Source organism: Phocoena sinus, chromosome 11, assembly GCF_008692025.1.
Source record: "Phocoena sinus isolate mPhoSin1 chromosome 11, mPhoSin1.pri, whole genome shotgun sequence".
Lineage (NCBI taxonomy): Eukaryota > Metazoa > Chordata > Mammalia > Artiodactyla > Phocoenidae > Phocoena > Phocoena sinus.
The window spans coordinates 35,203,235-35,226,592 of record NC_045773.1 but is presented as its reverse complement, the minus strand read 5'-3'; the positions used below and the strand labels follow the sequence as shown (position 1 = coordinate 35,226,592).

General features: G+C 42.2%; 1 protein-coding gene across 2 annotated transcripts in view; it reads right to left on the bottom strand.

Annotated features, from left to right (window-relative positions):
- The window catches only part of CHDH (choline dehydrogenase), a 65,049-nt gene that overhangs the window by 5,032 nt on the left and 36,659 nt on the right, over positions 1-23,358 (bottom strand). The window contains exons 2-5 of one of the 2 annotated variants that reach the window (XM_032650080.1): positions 16,038-16,795; positions 15,252-15,403; positions 14,367-14,496; positions 13,282-13,416 (exon numbers count right to left, since the gene is read on the bottom strand). In XM_032650080.1, the coding sequence (XP_032505971.1) occupies positions 13,282-13,416; positions 14,367-14,496; positions 15,252-15,403; positions 16,038-16,740 (1,120 nt within the window). In that variant the 5' untranslated portion in view covers positions 16,741-16,795. The remainder of the gene's footprint in view (positions 1-13,281; positions 13,417-14,366; positions 14,497-15,251; positions 15,404-16,037; positions 16,796-23,358) is intronic. The other variant, XM_032650081.1, reaches the window with a different exon arrangement.

Here is a 23,358-nt window from a genome sequence, read left to right as displayed (position 1 = left end):
AAAAAGTTCACAATTGCTTACCTCTTAGTTTTCACTAGAAAGTAAGGTTTTTAAGAGTTGAGGGCTCTAATTTAAACATGTAATTAAAGCTAATAGAAATAATAAAGGAAGCATTCCAGTGTACAGCAGGAAAGTAGGATGTGTATTTGCAGTGAAGAAGGTATGAGAATGGAATTGCATTTTATTAAAGGAAAAGAAAGTGAGTCTGTCTTAGAGCTGGTTGTTTCTCAGTGGAGAAGAGAATGGGGGGCAGACTAATATGGATACAGAAAGTGATGGAGGGTTTGTGGATGGTCAGGATTGGCTAGGTGCAGAGTACAGTTAATTAAGTGAATTTTGTTACTAAAAGCAGGCTGGTACAAGACTGGATCTGGTTTTCTCTCTTTAGTAAGAGGACAAAGTTTCCTTGGAACGCTGCTTTTGATAACAGATTGTGTGAGCTTCCGTGCCGTTAAGTGATCTGTATTTGCTTTTGAGATCTCTTGTAACTTTGGTTAAGGAATAAGCATTATCTCACAATGACCTATGATCTTATTTGACCAAGTGTTTTGAGACCTTTTGACAAACGTCCCAAATACCAAATTGTAATTAAAGTTCTTTTGACCTCCAGCTAACCTGGGGACACTTTAGAGGGTCTCTGAGGCATTTCAGAGAGAAATATTTAACTAGTAGTATTTGGTATGTTAAATTACATGGAGATCATTACCACACTAGGGATAAACCTACTTAGAATATACTGTGTGGAGAAACAGTATTAATATACACATTCTAGAAATTATATAAAGTTTCTGAAATTTGGATATGTCCTGGTATTGTTATAATATTAGTTATCTTAAAATGTTGTATGTGACAGAAACTTGGTTAAGCTTCTTTGTTAACCTTGCCTTTTTAAGACTTTTCGTCGTTCACGGGCAGTTAAACTGATGCTTTGCAAAACTGCTTCATCTTCAAGAAGATTCACAGAAAGGGCTTTAGACAAGTACAGGTTTCTGATAACTTTTAAATCATACTACTGAACTAGGTAAGACATTTTTCTTTTGAGTAGCTATTTTATTTATGTCTTTTATTTATTTGTTTGTTTGTGTATTTATTTATTTTATTTTATTTTATTTTTGGCTGCACTGCGAGGCATGTGGGATCTTAGTTCCCCGACCAGGGATGGAACCCTTGGCGTCTGAACCACTGGACCGCAGGGGAAATCCCAGGTAAGATATTTTTTAACAGTCTAATGGAAACTGTTAACAAAAAGGATTAGTTACATAGGATTGAGTAAACTGATGAACGTGGTTATAATTTTTATGGTTTCTGTCTGAAACATTACTAGCTTTTAATCTGTGTTTTCCAGATATAAAGAAACCCCCTCAAACTAATCATGACTTGCAGCAATTTGGTAAATTGTACCTTTGTAAGCAGAATTGAAACACTTCTCTTTTCTTTCTACCTGATCCCTCCAGAGATTGCAAACTCTTAGGTTCCCAGCAGCTGTATAAGATAAATTAGTAAAGCCACCTCCTAACAGGTGCAGGAATCTCGGGTTATTTTGCGGACCTCAAAAAGGGAGGGATTCACCTAAATCTATAAGGCAAAATCTGTGACAGGCCCTTGGCGTGGCTTTCCTGGCCTTGGGAGGCCTTTTATCAAACTTAATTTGCAGACAGATTAATCTTGATTTGGAGATATCTGATAAAAATGAGGGTAATTTTAGGGAGAAAGAGACATTTCAGGGGATATCAAATTCTAATTCTGTTTATTGAGGTCTGTATTCACTAAGACTCACTTCTCAGATAGTTCCTTGCTGTTATGTTATATTGTTGCAAAGTTTAATTGAATTATTAAAAGGACGCTCTAAATTTGTTTCTGATGCTTAACTAACTCAGTAATCTATCTTTGGATTAAGATCAGATGCTCCATGATCTGCAACCGGAAGGTTAACACCAGGCTATGGTCATTTAAATTTAAAGGCTCCCTTATGTTGGGGAAATTAAACTGTACTAGGGATAACCAGCCTAGTAACACTAGGAAATTGGGCTGGGTGCCTTGTGGACAATGCCAATATATAATGTCCCTTCAAGATAAGAACTGGTATACAACAGACTAAGTCAGATGAACTGGGATATACTGGGCTGCACCTAATGGAAGTTCTTGACTTAAATTTTTACATATGACCTTACTAATACTGCTAGCTATATTATTTTTTATATTGCCTGTTTTACAAAATTGTTGTTTCTTGCATTACCAAATGTGTGACTGAGCCTCTGATGAAATGATGATATATAGTTACATGAGATCAATGACCGTTATAGTGTAACTCTAGATACGGGAAGAAGCACGTCAGCATCGTCCCTCCTAGATTTAATCTAACTAGAAAGTAAAGTATTTTACCAAAAAACTACCTCCCTCATTCAAATAACATTTTCTACACTAGTATCAGACCAAAAAGGCCTAATCAAACTATATTTTCTCTCCTTCCTCTTTACCCTCACCCTAAGCATAGTTCTATTTAATTACCATGAGTAACCGCTATAATAACTACACCACCAATAGGCACTGACCAACCAGTGACAGTTACTAATCAAGCACCATAACTATACAACGCCACAATTCCTATAGCCTCTTCACTAAAAAATCCAGAATCACCTGTATTATAAATCACTCAATCCTCTAGCCTGTTAAACTTGAAATACAATCTCCACTTCCTCATCTTTTAAAACATAAAATACCATTGAAAATTATATTATCAACCCTGAAGGAAATATACCTAAAACAGTCTTCTTAGAAACTCAAACCTCAGAATACTGCTCAGTAGCTATAGGCGTCGTATAACCAAACACTACCAACATCCCCCCTAAATAAATCAAAAATACTATTAAACCCAAAAATGAGCCACCAAAATTCAACACAATCCCACAACCAACACCACCACCCACAATCAACCCAAGTCCACCATAAATAGGCAAAGGTTTTGAAGAAAACCCCACCAAACTAATTACAAAAATAGTACTTAAAATAAATACAGTGTATGTTATCATCATTCTTACATGGCCAATGACGTGAAAAATCATCGTTGTTATTCAACTATAAGAACCCTAATGACCAACATCCGAAAATCACACCCATTAATAAAAATTATTAACAGTGCATTTATTGATCTTCCAGCCCCATCAAACATTTCATCATGATGAGATCTCGGTTCCATTTGTTTAGTATTACAAATCTTAACAGGCTTATTCCTAGCAACACATTACACATCAGACGTAATAACGCTTTCTCATCAGTAACACATATCTGCCGAGATGTAAACTATGGGTGAGTTATCCGATACCTACATGCAAATGAAGCCTCCATATTTTTTATTTGCTTATTTATTCACATAGGACGAGGCTTCTATTATGGATCCTATACTTTTTTAGAAACATGAAACACTGGAATCATCTTATGATTTACGGTCATGGCCACAGTATTCATAGGCTATGTCTTACCTTGAGAACAAATACTCTGAGGGGCAACAGTTACTACTAATCTCCTCTCAGCAATTCCATGTGTCGGCACAAGCCTTGTCAAATGAATCTGAGGTGGCTTTTCAGTAGATAAAGCAACTCTTACACGCTTCTTTGCTTTCCATTTTATTCTCCCATTCATTGTTACAGCACTAACAGCTGTCCCCTTACTATTCTTTCACGAAACAGGATCTAATAGCCCCACAGGAATCTCATCTGACGTAACAAAATTCCATTTCACCCCTACGATACAATCCAAGACATCGAGGTGCCTCATTACTACTTCTAGTACTAATAATGTTAGTAGTATTTTCACCCAATTTATTAAGAGACCCTGATAACTACACCCCAGCAAACCCTCTCAAAACACCACCCATATCAAGCCAGACTGGTACTTCCTATTTGCATATGCAGTCCTGCGATCAATCCCCAATAAACTAGGAGTACTGGCCCTCATCTTTTCAGTCTTAATTCTACCACTCATCCCAATGCTCCACACATCCAGACAACGAAGCGTAACGTTTTGACCTCTAAAGCATAATATTTCGCTCTCTCAGCCAATACCTATCTTGAGTACTAGTAGCAGACCTATTAACACTACCATGAATTGGAGGACAACCCGTGGAATACCCCTTCATTACTGTCGGACAACTAGCATCTATATTATATTTCTTTTTAAATTTGGGTACTAATGTCAGTAACTAGCATCACTGAAAATAATCTCCTGAAATGAAGAGTGTTTGTAGTATATCTATTACCCTGGTCTTGTAAACCAGAAAAGGAGAATAACATTCTTTCCCTGAGACTCAAGGAAGAGGCTCCAGATCCACCATCAGCACCCAAAACTGAAATTCCACTTAAACCATTCCCTGAAACTTTGTTACGGGACATTTACAAGATTATTAAGTACCATGTCAGTATTAAAATAACCTCTTTTTACCATAAACTACTATGTACTTCGTGCATATATGCACTACCACATTACTATGTACCTATTACCATATCGTACATGATGCATTATATGTATAATGTGCATTATTTACCCCACGCTTACAAGCATGTACATTATCTTACTGACAGTACACAGTACATCGTATGTACAATCGCACATTAATTATTTACCCCACGCTTATAAGCATGTACATTATCTTACTGACAGTACATAGCACATTAAGTCAAATCAACCCTAGTCAACGTGTGTACCATATCCAGTAGATCACAAGTGTAACCAGCGGGCTGCGTGAAACCATCAGCCCGCTTGGGGTGTCCCTCTTCTCGCTCCAGGCCCGTAACTTGTGGCGGTTTCTACTAATGAACTTTATCAGACAAGTGGTTCTCACTTCAGGGCCATCTCACCTGAAAGAGCCCACTCTTTCCTCTTAAATAAGACATCTCGTCGGACCAACGACTAATCAGGCCACGCTTACACATAACTGTGATTTCATGCGTTTGCTAATTTTTAATTTTTAAAGGGATGCTGTGACTCAGCTATGGCCATCTGAGGCCTTAACACAGTCAAATAAATTGTAGCTGGACTTTAATTGAATATTATTTACCAACATCATCAACCATAAGGTGTTATTCAATCAATGGTTACAGGCCATAAGGAAATTACGGACACACATACACACACGTACACGTACATACACACACACATGCAGTAAACAGATGAATGACCTGTTTAACAAACCCTCTTTACCCCCCACTAAATCCCATGCTCTACATGCCTATAATGCCTTGCCAAACCCCCAAAACAAGGCAAAAACATATAAATACATGGGACTTAGCTGTCTATACTCGATAAACATGAACTGAATGCTCAGAATTAGATAGACCTAGAAAATAAACCCCAATCATACCACCAATCAACTACTTAGATATTTACCATTTATACAGACCACTTCTATCAAAATTTTAACACTAAATCCGACATAAACCAACCACATACATATTACTTCACTATGTAAAAACAGCTTGTTAGTGTAGCTTAAAACCTAAAGCAAGGCACTGAAAATGCCCAGATGAGCTTACCAAGTCCATAAACACATAGGTGTGGTCCCAGCCTTTCTATAAATTTTTAATAAAATTCACATGTAAGCATCTGTGCCCCAGTGAGAATGCCCTCTAAATCATTAAGATGAAAAGGAGCAGGCGTCAGCACGCTCATATGGGTGGCCCATAACGCCCTGCTTAACCACACCCCATGGGAGACAGCAGTGAGAAAAATTAAGCCGTAAACCAAAGTTCGACTAAGTTGTATGAACTGGGGTTGGTAAATTTTCTGCCAGCCACCGTGGTCATATAATTAACCCCAACTAATAGAAACTCGGTGTAAAGTGTGTTAAAGAGTGATACAAAATGAAGTTAAATTTTAACTAAGCTGTAAAAAGCCATAACTAAAATAGACTACGAAGGTGACTTTAGTATTTCCTGACTACAGGACAGCTAAGACCCAAAATGGGATTAGATACCCCACTATGCTTAGCCCTAAACCCAAATAACTACAAGAACAAAATTACTTGCCAGAGTTCTACTAGCAACAGCTTAAAACTCAGGGGACTGGGCTGTGCTTCCCACCCTTCCAGAGGAGCCTGTTTTATAATTGATAAACCCCGATAAACCTCACCAACCCTTGCTAATTCAGTCTATATTACCACCATCTTCAGCAAACTCAAGCATAATTATCATACATAAAAACGTTAGGTCAAGGTGTAACCTATAGGATGGGAAGAAATGGGCTACATTTTCTATTTCAAGAATGTATTTCTCACGCACGAATTATGAAAACTAAAAACCAAAGGAGGATTTAGTAGTAAATTAAGAATAGAGTGCTTAATTGAACAAGGCCACGAAGCACGCACACACTGCCCATCACCCTCGTCAAGTATTATAATAACTTCCTATAATCTATTAGCAAATACTAATCATACAAGAGGAGACAAGTCGTAACAAGCATACTGGAAAGTGAGCTTGGATAAATCAAAGCGTAGCTTAAATAAAGCACCTAGTTTACACCTAGATTTCATAATTTATGAATACTCTGAATGAAATCTAGCCCAACACCTCTCCCCATATCTACTAATATAAGCAGACTAAATAAAACATTCACTCAACATTTAAAGTATAGGGGATAGAAATTTAAAATATCCTCTGGCACTATACAGAAGGTACTCTAAGGGAATGATGAAAAAAGCATTAAAAGTAACAAAAAGCAAAGTTTACCCCTTGTAACTTTCGCATAATGATTTAACTAGAGAACATCTAACAAAGAAGTTAAACATGGCGAAACCAGACGAGCTACTTATGAACAGTTTATTAGAACAAACTCATCTATGTAGCAAAATAGAAGATTTATAAGTAGAGGTGACAAACCTGACTAGCCTGGTGATAGCTGGTTGTCCAGGAAAAGAATTTCAGTTCAACTTTAAAAATTACCAAAATAATTATAAATTTTAATGTATTTTACAATGTTATCTAAATAGGTACAGCTTTTTAGAAATGGATACAATCTTATCTAGAGAGTAAAAACAAACAACACCATCGTTGGCTTAAAAGCAGCCACCAATTAAGAAAGTGTTCAAGCTCAACAATAACTTTAATACCAACAACAAGCAAATCGACTCCTAGATTTGTACTAGACTAATCTATTGACCGACAGAGGCAATAATGTTATTATGAGCAACAAGAAGTATTTCTCCTTGCATAAATTTACATCAGTAACTAATAATATACTGATAATTAACAGTAAATAAATACAACTCAACATTAAATTATTTATTAAACACTGTTAACCCAACACAGGCAGGCACTCAAGGAAAGATTAAAAGTAAAAAGAACTTGGCAAACGCAAACCCTGTCTGTTTACCAAAAACATCACCTCTAGCATAACTAGTATTACAGGCACTGCCTGGCCAGTGACAACTGTTAAATGGCCGCAGTATCCTGACCACGCAAAGGTAGCGTAATCATTTGTTCTCTAAATAAGGACTTGTACGAATGGCCACACGAGGGTTTTACCGTCTCTTACTTTCAATCAGTGAAGTTGACCTTACCGTGAAGAGGTGGGAATAACAAAATAAGACGAGAAGGCCCTATGGAGCTTTAATTAATTAAGCAAAAAAACCCTAATTAAACCACCAAGGGATAACAAAATTTTACATGGGGTGACAATTTTGGTTGGGGTGACCTTGGAACACAAAAAAGGCTCTGAGTGATTAAGTCTAGACTTACCAGTCAAAACATATCATCACTAATTGATCCAAAAAACTGATCAACAAGTTACCCTAGGGATAACAGCTCAATTCTATTCTAGAGTTCATATCAACAATACGGTTTATGACCTCGATGTTGGATCAGGACACCCCAATGCTGTAACCGCTATTAAAGGTTTGTTTGTTCAGTGATTAAAGTCCTACATGATCTGAGTTCAGACCGGTTTCTATCTACTACATAGTTCTCCCAGTATGAAAGGACAAGAGAAATAAGGCCCACTTTAAAAAGTGCCTTAAAACCAATTAATGATATAATCTTAATTTAATTAATACATATAATATATTACTCAAGACCAGGGTTTGTTAAGGTGGGGCAGAGCCCGGTAATTGCATAAAACTTAAACCTTTACAACCAGAGGTTCAAATCCCCTCCCTTAACAAAATGTTTATAATTAATATCTTAATACTTGTTATCCCCATCCTTCTAGCCGTAGCATTCCTAACACTAATTGAACGAAAAATTTTGGGTTATATGCAACTTCAAAAAGGGCCAAATATCGTAGGACCATGTGGCCTATTACAGCCCATTACTGAGGCAGTCTAATTATTCACTAAAGAACCACTACGACCAGCTACATCCTCCATTTCCGGATTTATCATTGCACCAACCCTAGCCCTAACCCTAGCCCTAAACATATGAATTCCCCTACCCACTTATTAATATAAGTCTAGGAGTACTATTTATGCTAGCTACATCAAGCCTAGCTGTATACTCCATTTTATGATCCGGATCAGCTTCCAACTCAAAATACGCATTAATTGAAGCCCTACAAGCAGTAGCACAAACAATTTCATATGAAGTAACACTAGCAATTATTCTTTTATCAGTCCTCTTAAGAAACAGGTCTTTTACCCTCTCAACCTCCATCACAACACAAGAGCGTTTATGAAAAATTTTCCCATCATGACCCTTAGCTATAATATGATTTATTTCCACTCGAGCAGAAACTAACCGAGCTCCCTTTGACCTAACAGAAGGAGAATCTGAACCTGTATCAGGCTTCAACATAGAATATGCAGCAGGCCCATCTGTCATATTCTTCTTAGCAGAATACGCCAACATTATCATAATAAACATTTTCTCAACAATCCTATTTCTAAGAGCGTTCCATAACCCCTACATACCAGAACTGTACAAAATCAACCTTATCATCAAAACACTGTTACTAACAATTTCTTTCCTATGAATTCAAGCATCCTACTCTCGACTCTGATACGACCAACTAATACATTTACTTTGAAAAAACTTCTGACTACTAACACTAGCCATATGCATATGACATGTCTCACTACCTATTATAACATCAGGCATTCCTCCACAAACATAAGAAATATGTCTGATAAAAGAGTTACTGTGATAGAGTAAGCTATAGAGGTTTAAACGCTCTTATTTCTAGAATCATAGGAACTGAACCTGTGCTTAAGAATTCAAAATTCTTCGTGCTACCACATTACACCATAATGTATAGTAAGGTCAGTTAAATAAGTTATTGGGCCCATGCCCCGAAAATGTTGGTTTATATCCTTCTCATACTATTAAACTCCATCATCTCAGGGACCATCATTGTAATAACCAGCTCCCACTGACTACTTATTTGAATCGGTTTTGAAATAAATATACTAGCCATTATTCCCATTACAATAAAAAAGTTTACCTCATGAGCTACAGAAGCATCCACTAAATAGTTTCTAACACAGCTACCGAATCCATATTACTTACAATAGCCGTTATCACTAACCTATTATACTCCAGCCAATGAACTATTACAAAAATCTTTAATCCAACAGCATCTATAGTAATAGCAATAGCCCTAACCATAAAACTAGGACTATCTCCATTCCACTTCTGAGTACCTGAAGTTCCACAAGGCACCTCATTAACAGCATGCTTAATCTTATTAACATGACAAAAACTTGCACCCTTGTCAGTATGATACCAAATCTCACCATCCATCAGCCTAAGCCTAATATTATCCATATCCATACCATCTATTATAATCGGAGGATGAGGTGAACTAAACCAAACCCAACAATGAAAAACTACAGCTTATTCATCAATTGCTCGCATAGGGTGAATAACAGCCATTATACTGTAAAACCCAACTATAACAATCCTTAACCTACTAATATATATCATAATAACACTTCCCATATTCATACTATTCATTTACAGCTCAGTCACCACCACACTACCACACACAAAATAAGATACCCATTATTACAACCCTCATTCTCATCACCCTATTATCAATAGGAGGTCTTCCTCCACTATCAGGACTTATGCCTGAATACTCATTCAAGAAAAAGCAAAAAATAACAATATTATTTTACCCACACTAATAGCTATCACAGCGTTACTCAATCTGTACTTCTACATACGACTCACGTATTCTACAGCACTAACTATATTTCCCTCTATAAATAATACAAAAGTAAAATGACAATTTGATTTGACAAAACAACTTTCCTACCAACAGTAACTGTAATATCCACAATACTCTTATCCCTTACACCAATCCTTTCAGTACCGGACTAGGAACTTAGGTTACACAGACCAGGAGCCTTCAAAGCACTAAGCAAGTATAAGTTACTTAATTCCTGCTCAATAAGGATTGCAAGACTATATCCTACATCAATTGAATGCAAATCAAACACTTTAATTTAAGCTAAATCCTCACTAGATTGGTGGGATTACATTTCCCACGAAACTTAGTTAACACATAAATACCCTAGTCAACTGGCTTCAATCTACTTCTCCTGCTGCAAGAAAAAAAAAAAAAAAAAAAGCGGAAGAAGCCCCAGCAGAATTGAAGCTGCTTCTCTGAAGTTGCAGTTCAATATGTAAAATTCACCACAGCACTTGGCAAAAAGAGGACTCGACCCCTGTCTTCAGATTTACAGTCTAATGCTTTCTCAGCCATTTTACCTACATTCATCAACAGCTGACTATTCTTAACTAACCATAAAGATATCAGTACCTTATATTTACTGTTTGGTGCTTGGGCTGGAATGGTAGACACTGCCTCAAGCCTGTTAATTCATGCTGAATTAGGCTAACCTAGAACACTGCCAGGAAATGATCAGATTTACAATGAACTTGTAACAGCCCATGCATTTGTAATAATTTTTTTTATAGTTATGCCTATCACAATTGGAGGCTTCAGAAACTGACTAGTCCCACTAATGCTGGGGCACCCGATACAGCCTTTCCCCATATAAATCATACAAGCTTCTGATTACCTCCACCCTCCTTCCTACCACCACTTGCATCATCAATAGTTGAAGCCAGTGCCGGTACAGGCTGAACCGTATATCCACCCTTAGCTGGAAACCTAGCCCGTGCTGGAGCTTCAGTAGACCTTACCATCTTTTCCCTACATCTAGCAGGTGTCTCCTCAATTTTAGGTGCTATTAATTTTATTACTACAATTATTAATATAAAGCCACCCACCATACCCCAACATCAAACACCACTATTTGTAATGATCCGTTTTAATTACAGCTGTATTGCTGCTATTATCATTACCTGTATTAGCAGCCAGGATTACTATGCTATTAACAGACCGAAACCTGAACACAACCTTTTTTGACCCCCGCGGGAGGGGGTGATCCAATCTTATATCAACACCTATTCTGATCCTTCGGACAACCTGAAGTCTATATTCTGATTTTACCTGGATTTGGAATAATCTCACATATTGTAAATTATTATTCAGGAAAAAAAAAAAAGACTTTTGGATATATAGGTAAGTATGAGCCATAATATCAATCGAATTTTTAGGATTCATTGTATGAGCTCACCGTATGTTTACAGTAGGTACAGATGTTGACACACGAGCATATTTTACATCAGCCATTATAATTATTGCTATTTCCGCAGGAGTAAAAGTATTTAGTTGACTAGCAACCCTTCATGGAGGTAATAGCAAATGATCTCCCACCATAATATGAGCCCTAGGCTTCATTTTCCTTTTTGCAGTAAGTGAATTAACAGGAATTGTCCTAGCTAACTCATCCCTAGACATTGTCCTTCACGATACGTATTATGTAGTCGCACACTTCCACTACATATCAACAGGAGCAGTACTCACCATTTACGGGAGGCTTCGTACACTGATTCCCACTATTCTCTCAGGTTATACACTCAACTCAACATGAGCAAAAATTCACTTTGTAATTATATTTGTAGCTGTAAATATAACCTTCTTCCCACAACATTTCCTAGGTCTATCTGGAATACCATGACAATATTCCGACTACCCAGATGCATACACAAAATGAAATACTGTCTTATCCATAGGCTCATTTATTTCACTAACGGCAGTAATATTAATAATTTTCATAATTTGAGAGGCATTAGCATCAAAACGAGAGGTCTCAACAGTAAAGCTAACATATCTCCCAGGAGAATTTGGGAGGGGCAAAAGGAGGAGGAGAAGATCAATCTACCAGAGTCCTTCTCGCTGGAATCCATCTTGGCTGAGAGACGCACGCACCACCAGGAAGGACCCTGAATCAGACTATGGGCCAAGCGAGATGACTGGCCAGAGACAACCCAGAAACTAACCCATTACCGCAAAACCTGAGCCTGAGAGGCACGTGGCAGAGCGGTTCTCCTGGGCTCCCCCAGGCTCTCTGCCTTGGGGTTCCTTCCCAATAAAGTCTTTTGCTTTGTCAGTACGTGTGTCTCATCGGACAGTTCCTTTCCGAGTGCTAGACAAGAGCTTACTCTCCGGCCCCGGAAGGCCCTGCGACACCTGCACCGCCTCGTCCTCAAGGTGCTGCAGTCTCCCTGGCCCAACAAATTCATTCTTCAAGCACACCCAATGCCTAGCCCCGGGGCCTTTTGCACGTACCTATTCTTCCTGCCTAACAGACCCCCTGCCACCATTCTCCAGTTTAACATCCTAATTATTCCTTCACTGTACTTAAAACTTAGCATGTTTACTTAGTTTCCTTCCATTGTCTCCACTAGGGCGTAAACTCCCTAAGAAAACCTGCCTTATTAGCACTTCTCACCATGTAGCACAGCGCACGGTAGGTGTGCGAGAAATGCATGCTGAGTGAAGAAGATTTCGAAGCACTACTTCCTGGCCAAACTCAGTACTCTGAGACCCAGCTAGAAACCGCATGGAAAATGCTGAGAAATAGAAGCTGTAGTCCACCATCAAGTGCCCTTTCTCTGCATTTTCTCCTGGCCCCTTGGGCCCCAGGCAGTGTCCAGGATGAGGCCATCCCTATCCATCCATCAGGAAGGGCAGCACCCAGCCCCTGCAGAGTCACCCCGGGCAAGCCCTGTGTATCGCGTCTGGTCCTCACACCAACCTGCCACACGGGAACGGCATATCCCCATTTTGCAGATGGGAAAACTGAGGCTCAGAGAGCTGAAATAAATGGCATAGCTCAGCTTTGAACCAGCAATCTGGAGCCACAGCCCGGGCTAAGCACCTCAGGAGGGAGGCTGTGCCGCCCACAGAACATCCTCTCCCAAAATCATGGAGGAGCACACCCACCTGTGAACTTCCAGAGCCACTCCAGGCCAATCCGGACCTTCCTCAGGGGCTTTTGTGCTGAGTGGAGGGTGATGGGGGAGGTGCACGCCTGCTGGATGTATATCTCCAGGTGGTCTTGGAGGTTCTGGCCAACTCCTGAAACCGGAGGGGCTGGTTAGGAAAATGTCTCCCAAAGGGGCTTAGCTGGCCTCTCAACATCCCCTGGTTTTGAAAACTTTTCCTCCACCCACTTATCTGCCAGGCCAGCTCCTGCTCATTCCCAGGGACACCACTCCCTCACTCCCAGCCATGTCTGGCCCTCTCAGATGCTGCCAAAGCTGCCTGCCCTTGACACTCGCTCCCAGGGCAGCACCTGTAACCATCCAGGTGCCTTCCTGCTAAGCCAGCACCCTCCACCGGGGCAGTGCCCACGCCTCCAGCGGGCACCACTCAGTGAGCTGTCCTGGGACGGCTGACCCTGCACCCTCACCCCTGGCCTGGGGAAGGAGGGAAGCAGGCCTGTCATGCTGTGCAGACCCAGCATGAGCCCATCCAAGCTCAAGGGGGGGTCACTGTCATGGACCGGCACTTTCAAAGACCTCTTATGATAAAGCTTCAAGCTCTGGGAGCTTGAGTTATAAGAGAGGGCAAGAGGGACAGGGACAGGCTCCAAAGGGCATCAGAAACAGTCTATGAAATAAATATTAGGCCGGGAGAACCATCTGAACATGAACAGCATGTCAGGGTAGCTGGTGTGTCCTGAGGACGGAAAACACAAAGGCCCCGACCCCTCTTGCCACGCGGCTGCCCTGTTGACCTGCCTGAGCCGGGCCCAGTGGGCTTTACGGGCAGACGCTCCCTGCTAGAGGTGCCTCGCTGCTGAGAGGGACGGGATGTCTGGGGAAGGGAGGAAAACGACACAAAAGCTTGGGGTTTCGCTGGGGGTAGGAGTCCAGCGAGGCCTGGGGGACCTTCAGGCTCGTGGGAACAATGTGACAGTTCTGAGGAGCCCTGACTCCTGTCCCTCCCCACTCCATGCTAATAAAGTATAATAAACTTTTATTTAACAGGGACACCTCTGGGGCGCAGTGGGGAAGGGAGCTCACCAGGAAGGTGGCACACCACCGGGATGCCCAGTTGCTTGAGGTCGTCTGCATTGCCCACGCCCGACAGCATGAGCAGCTGTGGAGAGTTGATGGCACCTCCACTCAGGATCACCTCCTTGCTGGCGAAAGCCTGGAAGAGGCGAGGGGCCAGGCAGCTCACACTTTCCCAGAAAAGCCAGTCAGAACCCCAAGAACACGGCCTTGGCATGGCGCACCCACATGGTGGGTGGGGATCCTGCCCACAGGCTCCAGAGCAAGGAAGAGGATGCTCTGGGCGCCACTAGGTGAAAGTAGCCCACACGTGCAGCTGTGGGTGTGTGTGATCATACATCAAGTGTGGTTCATACTCTGATATATCCTGCAACAGCCTGACAGTAACGATGGTCTTAAAAACAGGACTGTAGAGCTTAAATGAGACAAATGGAAGCAGGCACTCAAACAAGCAGTTTAAATAAAGCACATGGTGAGAGAGATCTTCACGTGGGATGCAGAACAATCCCCACATGCTCCTAAGTGGAAAACAGCACAGTGCAGAAATAGGGAGTGTGATCACAGGTATGGTTTTTAAAGCCTCTGATATAAACCTATCAATTTCTGGACAAGTGTGGAAGGCAATAGCAGAAAGGGGTTCGTGGGGGCACTCAAGCCCGGGCACCATGGGCCCTGTGCAGGTGGCTAGACTGGGGCTTCCTCACCTCTGCCAGGCCACCACCTCCTGGGGACAGTCTTTCAGGCTGTTGCCACCAGCCGCTCACTCCTTATCATCATGTTGATGGCGACAAGGACGTGACTCCTGCCCACCCACACTGACTGAGCATGACCACGGGGTCACTGCCCACTCCCTCCCTGCCGTGTGAGCTGCCCATGTGGTGTTAATTCACTCACCCTGTGGCTCTGGCCGTTCTTGATGTACTCCACACCCACTGCACGGGTACCTTCAAACAGCACCCTGCTCACAAATGTCTGGGTCTCAGCCGTGAGGGTGGGGCGGCTCAGTGCCGGATGCAGGTACGCACAGGCCGTGCTCCAGCGCTTGCCTGCAGGACAGAGCAAGGAGATCAGTCACAGCCCCAGCCTGTTCCCTAGGCACCTATCGTGGAGGGGGAGGTAGGGAAGGACTGCAGAAAGAGGGAATTTGCCCTTCCCCTGACTGTGCAAGTTCTGCCTTCAAAGGAAGGCTGAGACCAAAATACCCTGTCCAACTGACATCCACATCTACCTGGGGCCCCTGGATGCAGGTGGGAAAACATCCCTCACCCTTGACAGGACGACAGAGACCAGGAGTGGCTGATAATGAGAGCCCTGGGTCCACCCGGGCCTTGCCTCTGCCCTGCTGCAAGGCCCGTCACTGCTCTGTGCCTCAGTACGCCCATCTGTAATAAAACTTGGGGCTGTGTGGCCGGAGAGCTGCCTCGTCATTCCACACCAACAGGGACCAGAGGATGCCCAAGGGGTCACCATCTCCGAGTCACTTCTCATTGGCTTTGAATGGTATTCTGTGGCCTGTCGCCAGTGTAATCTGTCATATCCCCTCCACCTCAAACCAGTCCCAGTCTGTCCACACTTACTGACCATGACAGGTGGGGGCAGGAGGGTCGGGACTGTGATAGAGCAGCGTTTCGTTTTTAGAGGAGGAACCTGGGAGATGGGGAATCGGAGGCCTCGCGCTACCTTCGTGGATGGTCATATCCATCCAGCCGAAGCCCTCTTGCTGGAAGCCGTTCATGTCCTCGGTGAGGGGGTAGCCGGCCTCCTGCGCCGCCTCCAGGAACGCGCGGTGCAGCGGGTGGCCGCTCTTGCCCCGGGACACCCGCAGGGGGCCGTCGCCGCCGCGGTACCTCCCGGCACCCAGCTCGTGCGCCTGCGCCTTGCGGAAGTAGGGCAGGCAGTGCGCGTAGTCCCAGCCCGCCGCGCCCTCCCGCTGCCAGCGCTCGTAGTCCTCGGCGTGCCCACGGATGTAGACCATGGCATTGAGCGACGACGAGCCGCCCCAGACCCGGCCACGTGGCCAGTACAGCACGCGGCCGTCCAGGCCCGGCTGCGGCTCCGTGTGGTAGCACCAGTTGTACCTGTCATCGCACAGGTTGGCCACGAGGGCTGCGGGCATGTGGATCTTCCAAAGGAGCCGCTTGCTCCCCGCGTACACATCCTTGGGCCCGGCCTCCAGCAGCAGCACTCGCGTATCGGGGTCCTCCGTGAGCCGGCTGGCCAGCACGCAGCCAGCGGAGCCCGCACCCACCACCACGTGGCTGTACTCACCCCCAATCCGGGGGCGCTCGCTGGCCAGAGCACGGGTGCCCCGGGGCCAGTGCTGCCCCAGGGCTCCCCGGGGGCCCAGGCTCCCTCGCCTGCAGCCTCGAAGGATGCACCACATGCTTCCAGCCCAAGTCCTCTTACTTCCACGGGGCGAATGTGATGATTCACTTTCCCTAAAACAGAAAAAGAGGCTCTGAAAAGTTTAACTCAGCATGCACTGCAGAATCAGCCCACAGCTGGGGCAGCAAAGGGCCCCTGCAGGCCCGCCAGGTGCCTGCCGGGCGCTGGGTGGGGCAGGCCTGGCTGGCACGTCACTGCCCGCCCTGGGGAACCAGGAGGAACGAGTGGAAGCACAAGCAGGATTATCAGTCCTGTGGGACCGACGAGCACACGGCTGGGGGCACTGGAGTGGGGAGGTCCCCAGAAAGGCTTCCCTGTGACATCTGTGCATGAACCCGGAGGCCGGGCAGGAGTCCACCTGCTGGAAAACAGGGGCTTTCCAGGTTTACCCTCACTCCTCATCTGTTCAAGACAGTAAGACAGTTGCTGAGTCCCTACCACGTGCCAGGCACCATTTCCTCTCTAGCAATACTCAGAAAACAAGGCATCTGCTCTCAAAACTGATGGTCTGGGACTAGGGAGACAGACAAGACTTACATAAATAACCAAAGGAAGGTCAGGGTGAGAGGCTGGAGACTAAAGAGCTCAAAACCTTTGACCTAAGGGCCCCAGAGTGCATGAGAGGGCTTTTCAGCAGGTGATGGGGTCAGAGCTACAATCTTTCAAGATCACTCTGTTGAGTGCTGGAGTTTTAACAAACACCAATAACTTCTGGAGGATCCTTTCCCAACAATGTTCATATTAATCCCAACATGCTCAGTGCACAGAGGTGGAAAAGAGTCAAGATATCCCATCAAGACCTCCACTGACACAGGAACCTCTGAGAAAGCCCCACCCATGAGGCTCAGGCACACAAGGCCCACTCAAGAACAGAGTGCAACAGAAGAACTGGAAAACCTCAGCAAAACCCTGATAAATCCCTCGACCCCTTCCACGAGCCTATATCAAGTAACAGCAGCAGCCTATCACTGGAGGCAGACTAAGAGGTGAGAGTGGAGAGGAAGGTTCCACCCCACTCACCCCACCCCATTCCTGCAGGCACAGGAGCAAGAAGCAGCAAGGCCTCCTAAAAGCTAAATCTGAAGCAGGAATTCTGAGAACCTTCCAGCACTCCAGGCCTCGTGCTAGCACAAGGCAGCAGCAGCCCCACGGCACAACTCCCAACTGGGTTGACTCAACACTCCACAGTAATGACCTGATAGAATAAAAGGCATGCCCTTTTCTAGGCATAAACGCTATTTACCTCAGTCCCTACTATCCTGGTACACACAAGGTCACGCATTCAATAAAAAAATTAATAGACACAGAAATAAGAAAAAGAAATGACTCATTATAAAGAGAAAAGTAGTTAACAGAACCAGACCAAGGGGACCCATCCAGACGTTAGAACTATCAAACAAAGACTTTAAAATAACCAAGTTTAACATCTTAAAAGATTTAATTGAAAAGGTGGACATGTTGAAAAGACAGGCAATTTCAGCAAAAAGTTGGCAACTATTAAAAAAGGCACAAACAGAACTGCTAAAAATTAAAAAACAATTTTAAATTACCAGAAATGAATAAGTTGACTGGACATAGAAGAGCAAAGAATAAGTGAAACCGAACATTAGGTTAATAAAAATTATCCAAAGGGAAATAAAAAGAGAAGAAGGAGTGAAAGAGGGAGAGAGAGAGAAAAGAGCAACTGAGAGCATGGGATGATATCAAACTGTCTAAAGTACAGACAACTGGAGTCCCAGAAGTAGGAAAGGGATAAAGGGAAAAAAGAAGAGGGGGAGAGAGGAGAAGCAGAGGGAGAAGGGAAGAGAGAGGCAGAGAAGGACAGAGAAAGAACAGGGGAGAAAAGCTATCTGAAGAGATAATTGCTAAGACTTTCCCAATATTAATGCAAGACAAAAACACCAGAGATTCAAGAAGCTTAGAGCATCTTCAGCAAGATCAATACAAAGAGAGACACATCTAGGTACATCACAGTCAAATTGCGGAAACCCCAGAAAAAAAATCATCAAAGCAGCTGCCCCCCCAAAAAAAACCATATGTACAGAGGAATAAATTTAAGAGTGGCTGCAAACTTCTCATCAGAAAATTTACAATACAGGATCGGATCTAGATGGTGGGGGAGTAGGACAGGAAGCTCACCTTCTCCTGCAAATACATCAAAAATACATCTACATGTGGAACGATTCTCACAGAATACCTACTGAACGCTGGCAAAAGACCTCAGGCTTCCAAAAGAGCAAGAAAATCTCCACATCAGTGAGTAGGACAAAAGAAAACAAGAGAGAGAGAGAGAAAGGAATTGGGGCAGGACCTGTGCCCCCAGGAGGGAGCTGTGAAAAAGGAAATGTTTCTGCACACTGCTAAGTCCCCTCACTGGCGGCAGGGACTGAGGGCTGAGGCTTGGGCTTCAGAGGTCAGACCAGGGAGAGGACTGGGATTGGCTGTGTCAAGGAAGCCTGTGGGGGCCAGGGTGTGCTCACCACAACTGAGGGAGTATGGGAAGAAGCCTGGGCCTGCCAGAGAGGCAAGGCGCCACTGTTGGGTGGCGTGCAAAGAGAGGGGCAGGGCCGCCATAGGAGCTTCTCTCTCCACGTAGGGCACCTCCTACTGGAACTGAGGGCAGGTGCGAGCCACCGTTGCCACCTTGGACTCCAGAGACGGGCATGGACCGTTGCTGCCACGGAGGGTCCCTTGACTGGGCACCAAACACTGCCCCTGCCTTCCTGGGAGCCCACGTGGGTCACACACCTGCACACCCCCTGTCAAGGGGATAACGGCCAGTACACGCTGAGGAAACAGACAGCAAGCATCCAAACCAAAAACAGCCCTCACACCAAAAAAATATTAAACCCACACATGCCACATAGGGATGCTCCCGCATATAAATAGCCCTCCAAGACTACAGTAGATAACTGTTTCTCCTAAACTCACAGAGTAAGAGAAATATAAGCAAAATGAAGAAGCAGAGGAACCACTCCCAGTTAAAAGACCAAGAGAATTCCCCTGAAGGGACAAGCAATGAAACAGACCTCTTCAGTCTAACAGACACCAAATTCAAAGAAGAGGTGAACTAACACAACATTGTAAAGCAATTAAACTCCAATAAAGATGTTAAAAAAAGGAGGTGAAAATGAAAATACTGAAGGAATTAAGAAAGGCTATCAGAGAAATGCAGATTACTGTAAAAAAGGAACTAGAAACTATAAGGAGAAGCCAGGAAAAATTAGAAAATTCATTTGCTAAGATGAAAGCTGAGCTGAAGGCAATGAGTAGCAGAATGCACAATGCAGAAGAAAGAATAAGTGATCTGGAAGACAGAATAATGGAAATTACCCAATCAAAACAGCAAACAGAAAGCCAAATGAAAGCAATATAAGATAACATAAAGCGTGCCAATCTACACATAATAGGGAAGAAGGAGAAGACAGAGAAAAGGGGATTGAAAATGTATATGAAAAAATTATGGCTGAAAACTTCCCAAACCTAAAGAAGGAAAAAGATATCCAGGTACAGGAAGCACAGAAGATCCCAAACAAGATGAACCCAAACAGACCTACACCAAGACATATGATAATGAAAATGGCAAAAGTTAAAGATAAAGAGAGGATTCTAAAGGCAGCAAAAGAAAAACAAAGAGTTAATTACAAGGGAAACCCCATAAGGCTATCAGCTGATTTCTCTACAGAAACGCTGCAGGCCAGAAGGGAGTGGCAAAATATTTTTAAAGCCTTAAAAGAGAAAAATCTGCAATCTAGAATACTCTAACCAGCAAGAATATCATTTAGAATAGGAGAAAAATTAAAGAATTTTTCAGACAAGCAAAAGCTAAAAGAATACAGCAATACTAAACCTAACCTAAAAGAAATACTGAAAGGTCTTCTTTAGATAGAAAAGAAGCAAGAAGATATATAAAGAAGGAAATCACAATTGGAAAGTAAATCACTTAAAGTAGCCAGTATACAGATCAAAAAGAAAAAAACAAAAACCTATTTGTGAAAGCGATGATAAACAAAAGAACAGCAAAAGGATAAACATGAAAATGTAAAAAAGGACATGAAAATCATAAAATGTGGGGAAGGAGAGTAAGAAAGTGCAGTTGTTTTTTTTTTTTTAAGAATGTGTTTGAACCTATAAGACTATAAGTCTAAAGCAAGAAGATACAGGAAGGGGTTAACATACTTGAAAAACAGGGCAACCACAAATCAAAAACATACAATAGATTCACAAAAAACAAAAAGAAGAGAACACAAGTATAGAATAAAAGGCAATCATCAAACCACAAAAAGAAAAAGGAACAAAAAAGAAACAGAGTCAACTGGAAAATGAGATTTAAAATGGCAATAAATACATACATATCAATAATTACCTTAAATGTCAATGGACTGAACCCTCCAATCAGAAGATGTAGAGTGGCAGACTGGATTAAAAAAAACAAGAGCCTACCATATGCTGCCTACAAGAGACCCACCTTACGGCAAAGGACACACATAGATTCAAAGTGAAGGGATGGAAAAAGATATTTCATGCAAACGGAAATGACAAGAAAGTGAGAGTTGCAATACTCATATCAGACAAAATAGATTTTAAAACAAAGGCCACAGAGAAAGATAAAGAAGAACACTATATAATGGTAAAAGGATCAATACAAGAAGAGGATTTTACACTCGTCAACATATATGCACCCAATATAGGAGCACCCAAATACATAAAACAAATACTAACAGACATAAAAGGAGAAACTGATGGGAATGAAATAAAGACTTTAACACCCCACTCACATCAGTGGACAGATCTCCTAGACAGAAAATCAATCAGGCAACAGAGATCCTAAATGATACAACAGAACAGATTTAATTGATATTTTCAGGATATTACATCAAAGAAAACCCCACATATTTTTCAAGTGCACATGGGACAGTCTCTAGGATTGACCACATACTAGGGCACAAAACTAATCTCAGCAAATTAAAGAGTATAGAAATTATTTCAAGCATCTTCACTGACCACAGCGGCATGAAACTAGAAATCAACCACAGGAAAAGAAATGAGAAAAAAATAATTTCATGGAGACCAAACACCATGCTACTAAAAAACCAATGGGTCAACAAGGAAATCAAAAAGGAAATTTAAAAATACCTTGAGACAAACGACAATGAAAAGACAATCATACAAAATTTATGGGATGCAGCAAAAGCAGTTCTTAGAGGGAAGTTCATAGTGATACAGGCCTTCCTTAAAAAATAAGAAAAATCTCAAATAAACAACCTAACATACCACCTAAAAGAATTAGAAAAAGAAGAACAAACAAAACCTAAAGTCAGCAAAAGGAAGGAAATAATACAGATGCAGAAGGAAATAAATAAAATAGAGATTAAAAAAATAGAAAAAAAATCAATAAAGTCAAGAGCTGGTTCTTTGAAAGGGTAAACAAAATTGACAAACCTCTGGTCAGGCTCACCAGAAGAAAAGAGAGTGAACCCAAATAAACAAAATAAGAAATAAAAAACTGGCGCACCATTGTAAAGCAATTATACCCCAATAAAGATGTTTAAAAAAAAAAAAAAGAAATAAAAAAGGAGAAATCTCAACTGATACTGCAGAAATACAAGAAAGAAAAAAAAATAAGAGAGGGAATTCCCTGGCAGTCCAGTGATTAGGACTTCACACTTTCACTGCTGTGGGCCCAAGTTTGATCCCTGGCTGGGGAATTAAGATCCTGCAAGATGCATGGTGTGGCCAAAAAAAAATTTTTTTAATTAAAAAAAAACCCATAAGAGAATACTATGAACACTTATATGACAACATATTTGACAACCAAGAAGAAATGGACAACTTTCTAGAAATATACAGCCCACCAAAATTAAATCAAGAAGAAATAGTTAATTTGAACAGACTGATCACTAGAAATGAAGTAGAATCTGTAAAAACAAACAAACAAAACAAAACAAAACAACTCCCTATGAACAAAAGTCCAGGCCCAGATGGCTTCACAGGCGAATTCTACCTAACATACAAAGTAGAACTTATAGTGATCCTTCTCAAACTCTTCCAAAAGATTCAACAGCAGGGTACACTCCCAAAGACATTCTATTAAGCCACCATCACCCTGATACCAAGACCAGACAATGATACCACCAAAAAAGAAAATTACAGATCAATATCTTTGATGAATATAGATGCAAAAAACCTCAACAAAATATTAGCAAACCAAATCCAACAACACACAAAAAAGGTCATACACAACAATGAAGTGGGATTCATCCCAAGTTCAAAAGGGTGGTTCAACATATGCAAATCAATCAATGTAATACACCACATAAACAAAAGAAAATTCAAAAACCACCTGACCATCTCAATAAATGCAGAAAAGCATTTGACAAAATTCAACATCCAGTCATGATAAAAACTGTTACCAAAGTAGGTACAGAGAGAACATATTTCAACATAATAAAAGCCATTTCTGACAAACCCACAGCCAATATAATACTCAATGGTGAAAAGCTGAAACCCTTCCTGCTAAAATCTGGAACAAGACAAGGATGCCCACTCTCACCACTTCTATTCAACATAGTATTGGAAGTCCTAGCCACAGCAATCAGAAAAGAAAAAAGTAAAT